The sequence below is a fragment of the Argiope bruennichi genome, chromosome X1, assembly GCF_947563725.1.
Source record: "Argiope bruennichi chromosome X1, qqArgBrue1.1, whole genome shotgun sequence".
Classification (NCBI taxonomy): domain Eukaryota; kingdom Metazoa; phylum Arthropoda; class Arachnida; order Araneae; family Araneidae; genus Argiope; species Argiope bruennichi.
Genome location: NC_079162.1, coordinates 126,832,667 through 126,848,869, shown reverse-complemented (window position 1 = coordinate 126,848,869; position 16,203 = coordinate 126,832,667). Strand labels below are relative to the sequence as shown.

The 16,203-nt window shown below is 30.2% G+C and overlaps 1 protein-coding gene across 1 annotated transcript in view; it reads right to left on the bottom strand.

Moving 5' to 3' along the window:
* Positions 1 to 16,203, bottom strand: part of LOC129959401 (amiloride-sensitive sodium channel subunit gamma-like) — a 59,279-nt gene that overhangs the window by 21,629 nt on the left and 21,447 nt on the right. The window contains exons 3-4 of the mRNA XM_056072220.1: positions 15,078 to 15,393; positions 4,496 to 4,761 (exon numbers count right to left, since the gene is read on the bottom strand). Coding sequence (XP_055928195.1) covers positions 4,496 to 4,761; positions 15,078 to 15,393 — 582 coding nt within the window. The remainder of the gene's footprint in view (positions 1 to 4,495; positions 4,762 to 15,077; positions 15,394 to 16,203) is intronic.

Here is a 16,203-nt window from a genome sequence, read left to right as displayed (position 1 = left end):
CCTCCGTGGAAGCACCCCGTAATTGAGGACGAGAAGTTTCCGTCATGGTGGTTAGTTCTCGCCACCCTTGTGTGTACACGAATAGGTGGGGGTCTGGATCCTCCCATCGATGACGGGACGTACTTCCTTAGGGAAGGGTGGGTCGTAACTTGGCCGGTGATAGCCCTTAGGACGTGTGCCTTCGGGTGGGTAGGAGAGTCAGTCTATGACTTACATTTACAAACTTATTGAGATTATTTTTTCACTTACATTTTGGTCTTCTTAGGTTTGGTTTATAATTTTATAAACTTTTGTCACCATTATACTTCAGAAAATGTATTAGGGGATCATTAACAGCATTACCGAATTATCCAACTCATCTACAGAGCGGGCTTACACATTTTCAGAACGATTTCTCGATCTTTTGATTAATGTTTCAAGTTTAAAGACTATTTTTTCAAGTGTTGGATCTAATAGCCCCCCCCCCTTTTTACATATAAATCTACATTATGAGTTTCATGATAGAAGGGCTTTAAGTAAACTTTCCAAGGGTATTGGTTTCTATTCCTCTTCCATTGCTTTCCAGAGTAAATCAATTGTAGTGGATTTGCGCTTAAAAAGAACTCATTTTAAAAGATCAAGCTCATAATAGTCTAAAGGTGTAACGTCAGAGGACATCGCAGGAATATGTTGAAAAGTTATACATGCAATACCTGTATTAAAGGAATGCAATGGTACTTTTCGTTGTATGACTTATAGCTTTATCTTGAAGAAGTTTAACTCTTTGAAAGTCATTGAGATAAAGAAATGGAATTCTTCGGTAAATACAACAAGTAAAATGTTGAATTGATTCTAACATTACTCCCACTCTTTTTATTTTTAGTTTTCTATTCAAGGAGAATCCTGCGACAATAATAAACCTTTTACTGGAACTTTTTTTTTTATCATTTAAGGAACCAGGTTTGTACATTCTTTTTTCTTTTCGTTCTTAATAGTAAATAGAACTATTTTTATTGCAGTTATGGAATCCCACGCTTCATCAAGGTTCACAATCCCCTATAAAATGCTTTTCATGCAGTGTTCTACAGATTATTCTGTATTGCTCCAAATGCTTCGGCAAAGCTTCAGAACATCATATATTTTTAGCTTTTTTAAGTTGTAAATATTAGTTTATTATTTTATTTGTTGTTGCTACAGAGGTATTTAAAGACTTTACAAATGATTTCTGCGTCGGCGGAATTTCTCTTGATACCAGGGATTTCACAAGGATGTTTGAAATGGTACACTGCTTCTTTCGGGTATTCTTTTGGAATCTTTACCCCACGTAAAAGAAATTATTGATGTTTCTTCCCTTTCCAAGGAATAATGTTGCCTATTTTGCCCTTAGGAATTTTAATGCCGTGATTTTCAGAGCATTTGGGAATTATGGAATAGGAATATTTCTCTTTGAAAATCGCAAAAACATATTCTCCAGTCTAGAGCTTGCTTACAGACGACATTTCCAAAAAAGAATAATTCTAAAAATAGCAGACGATATTTGTCATTTCAGGTAATAAGCTGTTTCCAGAAATTTTTATTCTAAAACATTTCCTTTAAAAAAAAAATTCTATATAGAAATCATTTTAAAAATGTGTAAATATCCTATGTATTTTATCTATAAATCATCTGAACATTATTTTTATACAATTACAACCTTATAACAATATGCATCGATTGACACTGTATAAAAGAAACCCCGAAACTGTAATGTTATGTGAATTTAAAAATAAATCTTATCTCTTTATGTATTCTTATATTAATAAATTCTATAAAAGAAATATGAAATGATCTATTTATCTCCAACATTCACATCAGATAGTAGTTTTGTTTTTCTAATAAACATTTTAAATATTTATCGAGCTTTTACTGGGCTATAAAAGTCAATATGGATACAATTAGAGCCAACAATTGAAAAAATAATTAATGTATGCCATTAGCGAGCAATATAAGTTTTACCACTAATAAATTTTCTCATATTCTGATTGACTTAATGGGATTTCTTTACGAATGAGGGACGTTTTGCTCATTTTCTCTAAGAAAAGAAACATAGAATGATAAAGAGATAAGATATTACCATGATTCGTAATGTGATATTTCTCTGAGTCATGAAAAATATTTGTAAGAAACTACATGCAATACAAGCAAAAAGTTTCTTTAAGAAAAGTTCTTTCTTTGATTAATTTGAAATCGGAAAATATAAATTGTATTTTGATGTTTATCGTAATGCTTAAAATGATAATTGAAAAATTAATAAAATGAATTCCAAGTGCTTTATTATATTACAAAAAATCTGTGCCGAAAAGCTTTCAAGCCATCAAAATAAAAACAAAATAATAATGAGCAAACAAAGTTGGAGGCTCACCAATGCTTACAATGATATCAAATGTTCGAATTTTCATCGATAGCATTAATTTTTAAATCAATTCAAGACTTGTTTTATACCGTCCATTTTTAATAATGGACTTTGGTTTTGCGGCTGATTTTGATAAGCACATCTTGCAATTCTCATAATCTCAAAAATATTTCAATATGGTTAGTTTAGAATTAAGGTTTTTTCTTCAATTTATATGCACTGATATTCATTTTTCTGGCAGATTCCTCTTTCCCATTTAATAAAAAACAGTTGCATGTCAAGACTGATCGACTTATTTTGTTTACATTTTGAGGGGAATATATATATATATATCTTTTCAGATCATGCCAATAATGCTTTCCATCGTCAGGATCATACAGTTTTATTTCTTTTCATCAGATACAATAACCAACAGCCATTGATAGTCGAAAACCATCACTTGCATAGCCAAAATCACTTTGTTTTATATTTAGTCAGTAAAGGAGAGCTATACAGATGTGATTTGTATTAAAAATTCCATAATCGAACGATTGCGCTGTAAATAGTTTTTGTTTAAATGTTCAAACCAATCATTCGTATAAATTCTTTACTCCGGAATTTTCTCATTGATATTGGTTTCAAGATGTTTCTTTCAAATCTAGAAAATAAGGCTTTTCAGGTCAGCTATTCGTTCTCTATGCTTTCTTTTTAGCTAAATAAAATTTTAATAATTATCTTAAATCTTCCTATTTCTTTTGCAATAGCACAGCTATTTTTTCCTCTGATAAGATAATAGCTTTAATCTTCTTTTTCAGCTTCAGTTAATTGTATGATATTTTTACGTTGCTGTTCGATATTCTGAATCTTTCACAATATCTGAAGATATCGTAGCAATACTGTAGAACATTTTATGCTAGTTAATTAATTTATTTAGCATTATTGCAGAAATAACAAAGACCTCAAAAGAAAATTTGTTTATAAATTTTCATTATGCAGTGACTTTAAGCGTCGCAAATAATAACAGTTAGAATTGTTTTAAATTTGTAGAAATACCTTTAAAGTTTTTAAATGACCTGAAATAGCGTGTCTGTGTTTTTGTACATGTGTCTGTGTGTATTTGCTGTATTTTTGTACAGGTGTGTGTGTATTTGCTTTATTCTTGTAGTAAAATTTTCACAGATTTATTTTATTGACTGTTTTATAACCTTTCAGCTTTATGTTAAATGATAAAATACACTTTCTATATTCTGAATTAAAATCTACAGACAATCTTAATATTTTTTACTGGTCTGAATGTGTATTAAAATTGTTTACAAATAATTCATATAATTTTATTTAAGATTAAAGAGACATTGGCATTAAAAATAAATTACTCAACTGAAGTTCATTAATCTAAGCTTCTATTCTATTAAATGACATAAAATGATGTTTCTGAAACATAAGTTATCTCAATGCAATGACAAAAATTTCCCAAAAAGATAGAACACGCAAAGATGAATCGAAATCATTAAGCCATGTAGAGATAGATATACCATATTTTTGCGATAGATGGCGTTGTAGAAACACAGGCTTGCAGGAATTGATTCAACATTGCCAGGAACCATTTAAAGAATCATATCTCTTTCTCGAATCGATGGGATTTTCAAATATTCATAGGAGGAAGTTTTGACCGTGCATTTTTTAGATAGAGGTCAATAGTCTCTGCATCAGTATATACGAATCCAGTAAGATTGGATCTCCACCCTTTTCAGTTATGGCATTTATCAATATTATAACTTTACATATAGACAACAATAAGTCGGCTTGATTGCCTTAAATATTGGGCATCATGAATTATCAATGCATTTTGTAAATGTACTTATTGCTATTTAAAAAGTGCATCTTTCTCACTAATTTTAATCATTTTCCATTTTCTCTTTTTAATAGAACGAAATAATAACATTTTGCACGCCGTATTTTTATGATTTCGATTCATCTTTGAGTAACGTACCCGTCTCCAAAGTTTGTATAAGCTTTATTAAAACACTTTCTATATGCTCTTTTTCTCAATTTCTCGTATTTTGACAATTTCTATTACAAAAATGATGAAAATAAAAATAGTAGAAAATCATACTAACGGAATAAATGTTTAAATAGCATACTAACGTTTTGTTGTAACAGTTCCTAGCATTATATGTGCAATGAATGATGAGATCATCCTCTTGATGACCAAACTTTAAAAGGCTGTCTTTGGTGACCGTCAGACTCATCCATATGTCACTCAAATCCACGGTCTTGCTCCGGTACAGAAATTCATCGATGGACTTGTAACAGAATGCTGTTGGATCGATTTCAGAAGGATTCATAGAGTTATTTGAAGGAGGATTTTGAGTCATTTGACGAAGTTTCTCAAATTGCTTGTCAATATAACTCTTTGAGGGAGAAAATAAAAATAAAACAATAAAACTTTATTAGAAAATATAAAGTAGAGTTAAAATGACATGCTATAGAATATTTTTATTTCGTAATTTATTCTTCTCATTATTAAAAGAACACAGACAAAAGTGCCAAGGTATAAGAGTGGATCAAATGAAAACGAAATAGTGGTTACAGTTTGACCTATTTTTGTGTAAGTGTGACAAAAACAGTATGTAGAGATAGAAAGGGAAATAAGAAAAATTTCTCCCAATGAGAAATGGACTTGCCTTAAGTAAACGTATGGAGCTACGTGGTATGCACTGGAGGTCGGTCAACAGTATAGTCTAGGAGACAACCGGTTGTCCTCATCCCCGTCTATATCATACTTGGGACTAAATAGCAAATGAATATTATTCGTTTCTTAGTGGTAGAAAGTGCTGAATTTCGAAAATTGCTCCGGCGAATGAAGAAGTGCACGAAGAATATTTATTGTCATTCACTCGTGAGCTGGGATATCACAAACTCCTCTGGAGTGGTTTCGCTCCATGACAGAGCACATCCATTTGCACATTGAATAAGTTCTGGATAATCTTTCCAGCATAGTCTTTCATGTGTTTTTTTCATTGAAAAAGGCATTGAAATGTACATTTTTACTCGAACAGCAGAGTCGTAGAAAATGCTCGAAATTGGTTTCAGTTTCTGTGAACAAGCTATCAACCGCTTGTTGAACCAGTGGGACCAGTTATATGCTAGGTATTCTAACATTATCCACCAAAACTTCGTCAACTTGTTCAAAGTGCAAATGGCCGTGCATTGTCATTGAGCAAAACCACGGCAGAGAAACTTGTGCCATTCCTGCACACGAGTCAATGACAATGCGTATACTTCGTTTTAACAAAAACGATTGTCATTGATACTTCTTCATAATATTATCATTCTTCTTTAATTTGGGGACTATTTTAAAAAATAAACTATGTCATTTCATTCAGTGGCTCTTGCTCCGTTTTCATTTGATTCGTCCTTATATTTATAAACATAATAAATAAATTAACATATATTTTGTAATGAAGAAAAAAGTCGACATTCATTATTAATATTTCATTAATACTTATAAACATTCGTTAAAGAAATAAATTAAACTTGTAAATTTTTTTCTTTAATAAAATAACCTTTTGAAATTGAAGAAATAATTTAATTCGATTGAATTACTGATTGTAAAAATCACATGCACAATTTTTTTCCTTCAAAACTATGTTCACGCTGTTTTTACACTCTAAATTGATATTTATACAATAGGTGAAGGAACAACATGCATCTGATTGCTAGTAAATCTCGTGACAAGTGTGCCAGAACATGAATTAATAAAGAAGCCGCATGACTCACAGTTTGATGTTCTTTCTATATGGAACGCTGATAACGTATACTGTTTTTGATAACAATGAATGAAGCATTCTTTTTGCTTATTGCTTTTTTGACATTGATTTTATGATTATTTTTTTATTAGTTGTCTTCATAACCTTGTTTAGTTATATTAACTTCCCGTTTTAAAGTAACACTAGGGCTATTTTGGGACGGACCTCCTAATTTTGAACCATGTTCAGAGGACGAGAACGACACCTGAGCTGGCACCCCCCTTTCCACATCACACCAGTGGGAGGACATTTGGCCCGGACGGATTTAACGGGAACCAAACCTGCTTACGCGACGGTTCTTCGGTGGAATCGGGTCTTGAACCTGAAACCTTCCGGTTCCAAAGCCCATATCTTATCTTCATATTATATCAAAGCCCATATATCTTCATAAAAACTTTCATAATAGCAACCGGAAATAATGGACCACAGTATAAACAGAGACAAAAAAAAAAAAGAAAAGAAACTGAAATGTATAGAAAAAACATTATCAGAAATTGACAAATTGCGGAAACTTAGTTAACTTCAGAAACAGAATAGTGTGTTTCTTTTCTTGATTGTTTCAGACCCCGAATGGATTGTTTTTCATGCTCTAATGATTTAAATGCAGATACAAGAATTGAATTATTTAATAAATTGATCTAAAAAAATTTTAACACAAAGTTATTGAATTAACAGATATGAAGGCCAGACACAAAGGGCAAGAAGTACCTCAAAGACAGAAGTTCAGGTTATGAATACAATTACGGGTTAGGACTTCATCAGCAGGTTAATAAAGCATAATTTTTGTTAAGAAAATAGCAAACAGAGAGAGAATAGTTACCTGAAAATAAAGTCTATTCTTCCGGACAAGTTCCTATCAACAGAAGAAAATGGACAACTTAAAGTAGTTAAAAATTTAGAGTGAAGGACACATTTATTTTTATAGTGCGTTTTTGAATGATCACGTTAGAGAAAGTGAACATTACATAAGATGAATTTTCTAAATTTGTACTTTTATGATATAATATTAACATTAAAACTATACTCAAAATCGCTTTTTCTTCTTTCTTCTATTCTGTATTATAAACCAATATTCATAATAAAAGATGTGTCTCCCTCATTAACAGTTAGTTTTCGTTTTTTGTTCATTTCATTGATTCACTGAGTATAAATTATTATTAAGCGTAGAAATCACATAAGTTAAAAATCTTTAACAAAGGGCGTTTACACATTTTTAGAACGATTTCGGAGCCGTTTAATTAATGTTTAAATTGTAAAAACTATTTCGTTAATGTTCAATCAAATACATTTTTCCTAGGCTATAAATTTGCATAGTGAGTTCCACTAATAAGAAAAGTTTCCCAGGATTACTGATATCCATTCCTTATCCATTGCTTTCTTGGGTACATCACTCGTGGTGGGTTTGCGCTTAGAAAGATCTCTTTTCAACGCACCAAAGCCACAATAGTCCGTAGGTGAAAAGTCAAGAAACTTTACCAGAATATGTTGAAAAGGTACATATACAATGCCTGTATCAATCTTCCTTTTTTAAAGAATACAGTAGTACTTTTAGAAGTTTGATATGTAGTTTTATCGGGAAGAAATTTCTCTCTTTGAAAGTAATTGGAATAAATTTCTTCTGTAGATATCAGGTATAAATTTTTTTCTTGATAATACGTTTAATATTTTTCCACTCTTTTTATTTTTAATTTCCCATTGTAGGAAAGTCCTCAAAAATCCTAAAACCCTTATAGATTTTTTTTTTTTTTGCATTGACTGAACTAAGTTTATACATTTTTTTCTTTTTGTTTTCGACTGCATATAGAACTATTCTTATTGCAGCTATTTAGGTAAATCCATGCTTTAACAAAAGTCAAAATGCATTTCCATTAAACTATTTACTCCTATTAAACATACAGACCTATTATTAACATATACCTATTATACAGAGTTATACAAACTGCGCTATGGTGAGCCATATCCCTTGGCAAATATTGGGGAACTATTTTTTTTTTTCAGATTTTTTAAGCTTTAACTATTGCTTTATTATTTTTCTTTGTTGATAAAAATGTATTTAAAGATTTTGCAGTTGATTTCTGCTTCGGTTTATCTTCACTTCCTACCAGCAATTTTATTTAAGAAATATTTGAAATAATATATATCCACTTCGGGTATTCATTTCGATTCTTTTAACCACATAAAACTAATCATTGACGGTTTTTCCTTTTCCGATTAATATTTTGCTCATTTGCACTTAGAAATTTTAGTGTCATGATTTTCAGAATTATGGAATAGGAAAAATTCTTATCTGAGAGCTCAAAAATTTGTCCTTTATGCGACATTTTGAGAGAACGATATATTTAAAAGTTGGAGGCAATATGTCTCATTTCAAATAATAATCTGTTTTTCCAGAAACTTTTATTTCAAAACATTTGCTAATTTTATATACTTTATCGAAATCGCCTTAAAGATGTGTAAATACCCTCTGTATTTTTGTGCACTTAAAACATTTTACCATAGGTAAAAAAATATTAGCCTCCGAGAAAATTCCTATTGAAAATATGTAAAATTTAATTGTAAAAAATAATAAGTTTCTTTTTAAACTCCCAACATTTCGAGATTATTAACTCATGCAGTTTCAGCTACCAGCGTGTTAATTAGTTTGGCTTACAGATTTACTGATGCTAATTGGAGACGGAAATAATGTCAAAAAATTGTTTTCGTTTATTACATTAAGAAAATAATTTTTAAAATGCTAAAAGATCAAAAATACTATAATTCTTCATGTTTTCGTGTTATTATTATTATTATTATTTTGCATTTTAATTTACTCTACATTGAAAAATCACTTTTTCATTCAAATGAAATGAAGTTAATTTTTAAGAGCAATTGTTAAAAAAAGAGCCAAACGTGTAAGAGATATTTTTTTACATGATTATTAATTAAATGTGATAATCTTCAAACATTTATTTTGATTTACTTTATCTGTCAATGCAATTTTATATTATTTTAAATCAATAATGTGAGAAATGTACACCTTCAACCAATTATTTCACTCTGAAATTATCGAAATGAAGGTTATTTATTACCAGATGACAATAAACAGTTCGTTTGCAATGTTGCATTTCTGAGTACTTGCGCATACTGAAATCATTATTGCGCATGTCAAGCCATTTTATTAGATTCTCCCCTTTCGCTCCGTTTGATTTGATTGTGTCGTGCAAAATTATTCACAAAACCCTCTTCCCTTTCAGCTGTTTCATAAGAAGTATATAAGAATTAATATGATTCACCTCCAATTAAAAGCTAATTAATTTAATTATAACTTCTATAATTTTGCAATTACAGAGGCAGTAGCAACACAGTTTTTCTTACCCTCATAAATTTGGTAGCTTAGGATACTTTTTGTAAGTCTTAAAATAAATTTGGCTTTTTTTAGCTTATCCTCAGACTTAATCTGTAACGATTTTTTATATATTTATTATTATTATTTTAAAGCTTTCTTACTTTTTTCATCTGGGCTATTTTGTATAAGTTGATTCTGTCATCCAATACAAGCTGGCTGACTAGTTATTTAATATAAAAGTAGTCCTGAAATTCTAACTCAGTTTGATCTGCTTCCATTTTGATTAAAATTCCTCCCGCCTTTCGATTTCCATAAATTGATAATTTCCTCTCTCATTTTGCAAGTTTTTAAAATTCACCATCTTAATGCAACATTTTCCTAAAATTTCACTATTCTCATCTGATCGCTTATCTATATGCAGTTTAAATATTCTCCCCAATTTAAATTTTGGTAAAATAGCAGCAATTCCTAAATTTCAATAATTTGGCAATTCCCAGACAGCCAAAGGTTTGAAGTCGCATTCACCATAATAATCGCTTTCACTCAGAGTGCATGACGAAAAATTGGCACTTTCATTTTCAACTGGTACTTTGTTTTTCAATTGGGATTTTGCCTTTCAATTGACAAAAAAAAGAAAATTTTACTTTTTTTTTTATCATTTCTAACATATGGAAATTCCACAATCTTTCTTCGCCTTCTCATTGTAATTGATTGCGAACGACGGTTTTACTCTTATGATTTAACACATTAAAATATCCAGTAAGAGATTTTATGGATTATTTAATGATGTTCAAAATACTAAGTAAAAGAAGTTTGGAGAGTGAGGAGCTAATATTTTTAATGCAGAATCGTCAGTAAAATATTCTTTTCAGTTCATTGCAATTCTTACACATGATAAAGCCAAATTAAAGCACCTTTTGAACTCACATTTGCAAAAAATATTTTGAATTTCATTTTTCTGTTTTGTTTTTTCCAAAATTAAACCATTGCTCGCAAAGGAATTTTGGAAAACAAAAAACACCAAAATTTATCTATAAGCTTAAATAAGCAGATTACGATTTTTGGTTTTAAATAACTTAACTAAGTATTTCACTTTAGCTGTTGATGACAGAAAAACCTTATTTAAAAATCATACATTATAATTTGAGTTCCCGCTAAAGGTCTAACATTTTAGAAGTCATGAAAAATTGAGGAAGTTTTTATCGTTTTACGAACAGATGCCCCGCATTAAAGCAGTTGGCCACAATAAATCTGTCGATACTGCTACGTTCAGTGGTGAAGGGGTGGTCGGCAGTACACAAGAAGAAGAATATACCCTGTATTATTTTAAATTATAAAAGGCTATCTTCTTGAATAATTCGTTAATGTGTGCGATTTCATACATTGCATTTTGATAAGAGAACATCATTTTAACTCGAAACCGATTTCAAAATTTTTCATGAGATGACTCAAAACTCATTTTCGCTTAAATTCGAGTTCTAGCACGGTGTTATCCAACCATCTAACAATTAGGGAGAATTGAATTATATTTATTTTGTCAAGGACGTTGCCTTAAATTGTGATTTTGTTAAAATCTAATTGGGGCATTGAGGATTTTAACTATTAAGTAATCTAATGTAGGTTCCTAATCCGCAATGGCTTTTTTTACAGACTTTACTTAGTTTGAAGCATTTTTCAACTGCTAGGCATGACAAAAAAAAAAAAAACAACAACAACAATAGTCCGTAAAATTTTAGTGCAAAGATAGATTTTAGGAGTGAAGGGATGTCATTTCTTTTCTTTTCAAACTTCAAACAAAGATTCAAAGTATAATTTTTTTTTCTATATTTGTCCTTTGGTTGGTATGTAAAGTAAGGCAATACTTCGAAAATGTATTTTTTTGTTTACTTCTGCTTTTTAACAGACACATTTACATTATGTTCACTCTAATCTTAAATCAGTACTAAATTACTTAAATGTTTTTATTAATTTTTAAACCTTTAGATATAAGCATACGTTTCATATGAATTTAGTTTTTTAGGTTGTTTGAATCAATAAATGTACTGCTGAAAAAATTATGAACTCTAAAATTTCTTATAGTTTCTCCTTTCTGTCACAGTTCAAAATGTTTTTGACTTTTTAAAATTTTAAATTAAAAAAAAATTACTCTTTTGCGACTAAAGCTTACCGAATTATGAAGCTTTGAATTTCATTATTTTAAATTAGTTAACTGCCATCTCGAGCAAGCGCCACTAGATAACTGGTGGATTTTCGTTCAGATGGCCAATAAAATAGTCTAAAATCGCCAAAAGCAGCAATAATCAAAGTTTTATAACTCGGTCACTTTTGACCGCAGAAGGGCGAAGATTCTTTTTGTTTACAATGTTAAAGTGTCAAAAATATGTTACTAAATATAACTATTATAGAGGATTGTATAAACATTTAAACTTCTCAATTTTTATGAGAGAATTTATTGACACAAACAATATAAGAAATAATTCTTTACATCATTTAAATCATTTTTCCAATCGAAAGAAGGAGAACAGTGGATAGTATGTTTCACCTTAGGAAAATCTATATATATACAACACTAACGTATGTGAAAAGGAAATTTTTCTTATGGTCAAATGGCAACAATGAAATGTATACAAACAATTTTACGAATTTTAGACTGCTTCATTGAATATTTTTTACAGCTGAATTGAGCATTTCGCTTAGGTAATTAATGGACATTCGAAATATATATAATTAAGAATTTTGTCTATAATACTTCGTAATCATATATCATTAAAATATTGATGATAAATATTATCAAATGCTTTGGAGATCGTTCGCCGTGTCACTAAAAAGTCCATTTAATCAGCGAAAAGAAGACAAGAAATAAACGTCAAGAATAAATTTTAAGCGAGCGCAAAAATAGGCTTAACCGTCACCAGATTGGTAATCGCTGATTTGCTTATGGAAATTAATGTTCATATCGTCCAAAACAATTCTCTTACCAAAAAGTTTTTATATCATTTTAAGATTTAAAAAATTACCTATTTAACGAAATCAATTTAATTTCCTTGTAATTTTACGCTTAATTTTAATTATATTGTTTCACATAGTTTGATGCACAATGGTTTTAAATATTTTACTGGAATTTAAACTCATAAATGAAAATATTTATCGCGTGCTTTTGCCAGCCATTAATTCCGTAGTAGTTCCGTTTATTTCATTATATATATATACTTTTTAAATTTGCCTTCAACTGATTCAATTGAATTCATGTTTCTAGTCGCACCAAATAACAATTTGAATTTTAAAAAAAATAAAAATGCATTTTATTTTGATCATTTACAATCTAAAAAGTCGCCAAAGGCAGCTAGATTTACAAAAAAAACTTATATCACTTGTTAAAATTAACTATAATCGATCAAGACCATTCTTTTAACACTTTCCACCATGACAATACTATTGGATAAACTTGTTTTAACAATAAAGAATGCAAATGACAACCCATTTTTATATTGACTCTTAATTTAAATATGTTGGATATGAGCCACACTAAGAAAAAAAAAGATTTTCAATAAAAATAAATAATTTTTTGATACAAAGGGATATATTTCGATTTTTCAGCCAAACTACAATATTAGAAATAAATTTTCTTGAATTTACATCATTATACTAGTAATTATTTATTTTACAATAATTGCTATGAAATACAAAATTATTGATTTGGGGCTTATTAAACGTTAAAAGGAGTCAATTATGGTTCCCTATATTTCATTCAAAGTGTCTTTTCATAAAACTTTTTACCATCCATTCATGCAAGCGTATTAAATTTATATAGCAAATTTAACCTCAGCAACATCATACCAAGATTTAGAAAATACTAACTGTGCCTCATATATTTTCAAAAATTTTGAAATATTCTATTTGAGGATATTTCAGATAATGATGAAAATGGCTTTTATTCTTCGTTGCAATTTTAAACCCGAGTTAACATTGCTGCCGGCACACGATAATGATTGAAAATAGAATTTCGAGCATTTTATTTTCCCAAAACACTTGCATCTATTTATATTCCTCTTGCCATCATCAAGTCATTATTCTCGAACCTCCCAATCAGGTTTCTTATTGAACTTCGGTAGGGTTTCTAAAAATAAAAACACAGGTTTTTTTCATCTAGCCTGCATTACCCAAAATTGTCATGTTCCATTTCACCGACCAACACTAGAAAGAAAAACATGGCGTCGGTTTCAGGCGATTAAAAAATGAGATTAAACTTCTAACAATTAATATAATATGATGAGCAAAATAATAACATTAATTTCATTATTTTAATAAGATAAGGCTCTACATAATGGGCTGTCATCTATTGACAGATTTTAGATATACTAGTTGGTCCATACTTCCCAATGGCCATGCTACCCACTTCTTTCAACATCTATATTTAACGGTTTAGAAATTAACCACTGGGCTACATTAGATTGAACACTCTCTGTATATACGATTCAAAGGCTTGGGTGGTTATAAATGATTTTGTTCTCACTATTTTGATGGTGACAAAATAACCAAGCACATACAGCGAAAGAAAAAAGATAATGAAGTGGGACAAGATGCAAAAGAGGATAACAAACAGACCAAGAAACTTACGTAGAAGGAATCACATTTAAAAAAAACAAAAAAAAAACGGAATATTTGTCGAGAATGTTTCCCACGTGATGTTATAAAACTCCATTCCATAAAACTCCATTGTGTCTTAGCGAAATTTTAAAATTGCGGGCAACATTTTTATAAATAAGCAGGCATTCGCAATTAAATACATTACACTAAGAAATGCGTAACTTAATATGTATGGTAGCTTTAAAACATTGTTTTTTTTTTAATATGAAATTACTTCAGTATGCTTAAATTTTTAAAAATCTGCATGATTCTCGATAATTAATTGTTAAGTGTGGCCGAAAAATATAACCAACGGACTTTGCATGCTTCAGTTCAAAATATAGGTGGGTAAGTTCTAGAAACATGTACAGTAGACTCCCGATTATCCGCGCCTGCCGCACTAAGTTTTTTTTTTTTTTTTTTTTTTTTTTTTTGCTTCCAAAGCAAGAAGCAAACACAAATGACTGATTTCTTCAAAAAGGTGTAGTTTTACAGTTATGATTTTGTAATTACATAATACATTATAATATTAAAACAGTACATATGTATAAATTTTTCTGTGTATCCTTGACACCTCTCGTAAGTACAAAGCACTTTTCTGTTTTCATTAACAAAATGCATTTTAGGTTAGTTTTGAGTGATATACTAAAATATTAAGCGTTAGTTAAACATTTCCTGCTGTTTATTTTACGTTTTATTGTACATAAAACGATTTTCAAAGTTGGAATGACTGTTTTCTCTTTTGCTATACCCGTTTTTAGCTTTTTTCGGATTATCCGCGATTTTTGTTATCCGCGGCGGCCGCGCCACCCAATTCCGCGGATAATCGGGAGTGTACTGTATTCAGTTATCGGAAAAATTTCCTTTCCGGTATCGTTAAAATCCGGTTAAGGAAGTTTGTATTGCACCTGTAAAATATTGAATCTGAATAAACATAATCAACAAAAATGTATTGAATTCAACTTACCTTTTTAAAAATATTCAAATTGCAAACAGTAATGGACGGGAAACTAATTTCATCGGCGTGAATTTCTTCTGTGATTGTCATTCTCGGGTAGCTTAAGAAATTTTTCACCAAAAATGAGCAATGAAATGTGCAGCATATCAAAGCCATGAAGAATACAGTGATCCAAAAGATGCGAGTGTACACCGAGCGGGCACTGGCTGCTCTTCGAAGACCATGGGCGGAACTCTGCATGGCAAAATTCCGGCAGATGATGTAAAAGGAACTGTTCTGACTGGAATCAGGGTGACTATGTTTATCCCGTGACATTGCACAGTTCCTTTTAAAAAATATTTGCAGTTAGTAATATCCTGAAACAATTATTTTTCACCAAAAGTCTCTTTAAAAAAAAGTAATTAATAGCCACTTCCATTCATAGTAAAATCTAATTATCCGAAACGCAATCAGAAGAATCTCCAATTATCCGAATAGATTTTAGGAGGGAAAAAAAAAAAAAATGTCAACGAATGCAAAAGTGTGAGTGCAAAATCTGTGACCTTGTCGCGTCCTCTATGACCAAAACAGATTAATGTTAAAAAGTAAAACTGATTACAAACATATTATATTATTCATATCCAATTCTAATATATATGCAACCGAATCGCAAATCCGAATCGATCGAATCCCTTTCTAATTCGTATAACTGTTTATATCACATATATATATTTTCAATAATATTATATAATATCGCTCATCCGCATAGTTTATCTTTGCTATATGATTTCTCATTGTTAAGAGAACACAAATAAAATGTCTGCCACACTACTGAAGACTGTCTTGTAACCCAAATAAGTTTCCTTTGCAGATACGTCTTTAATTTACATCCTGCTTTATCAGAATTAATAGCTCGGCTAGTTGTTTTTCAAATTATTGATTCTGGTGAATCATGACGTTGAGATCAAATCTTGAAATCCCTCTTCAAAAAATTTTCCGATGAACATAATTTTACTCAATGAAAACAACATAGTTTAGAAAAGTTTTTTTTTTTTGTTTGTTTACAGAATATTCGTCTTTGAAGCACCTGTAGGAATTGTAAGTTAGACGAAATAACGTCGCCAAAATAGGATGAAGTTTTAATTTTTTTTAAACA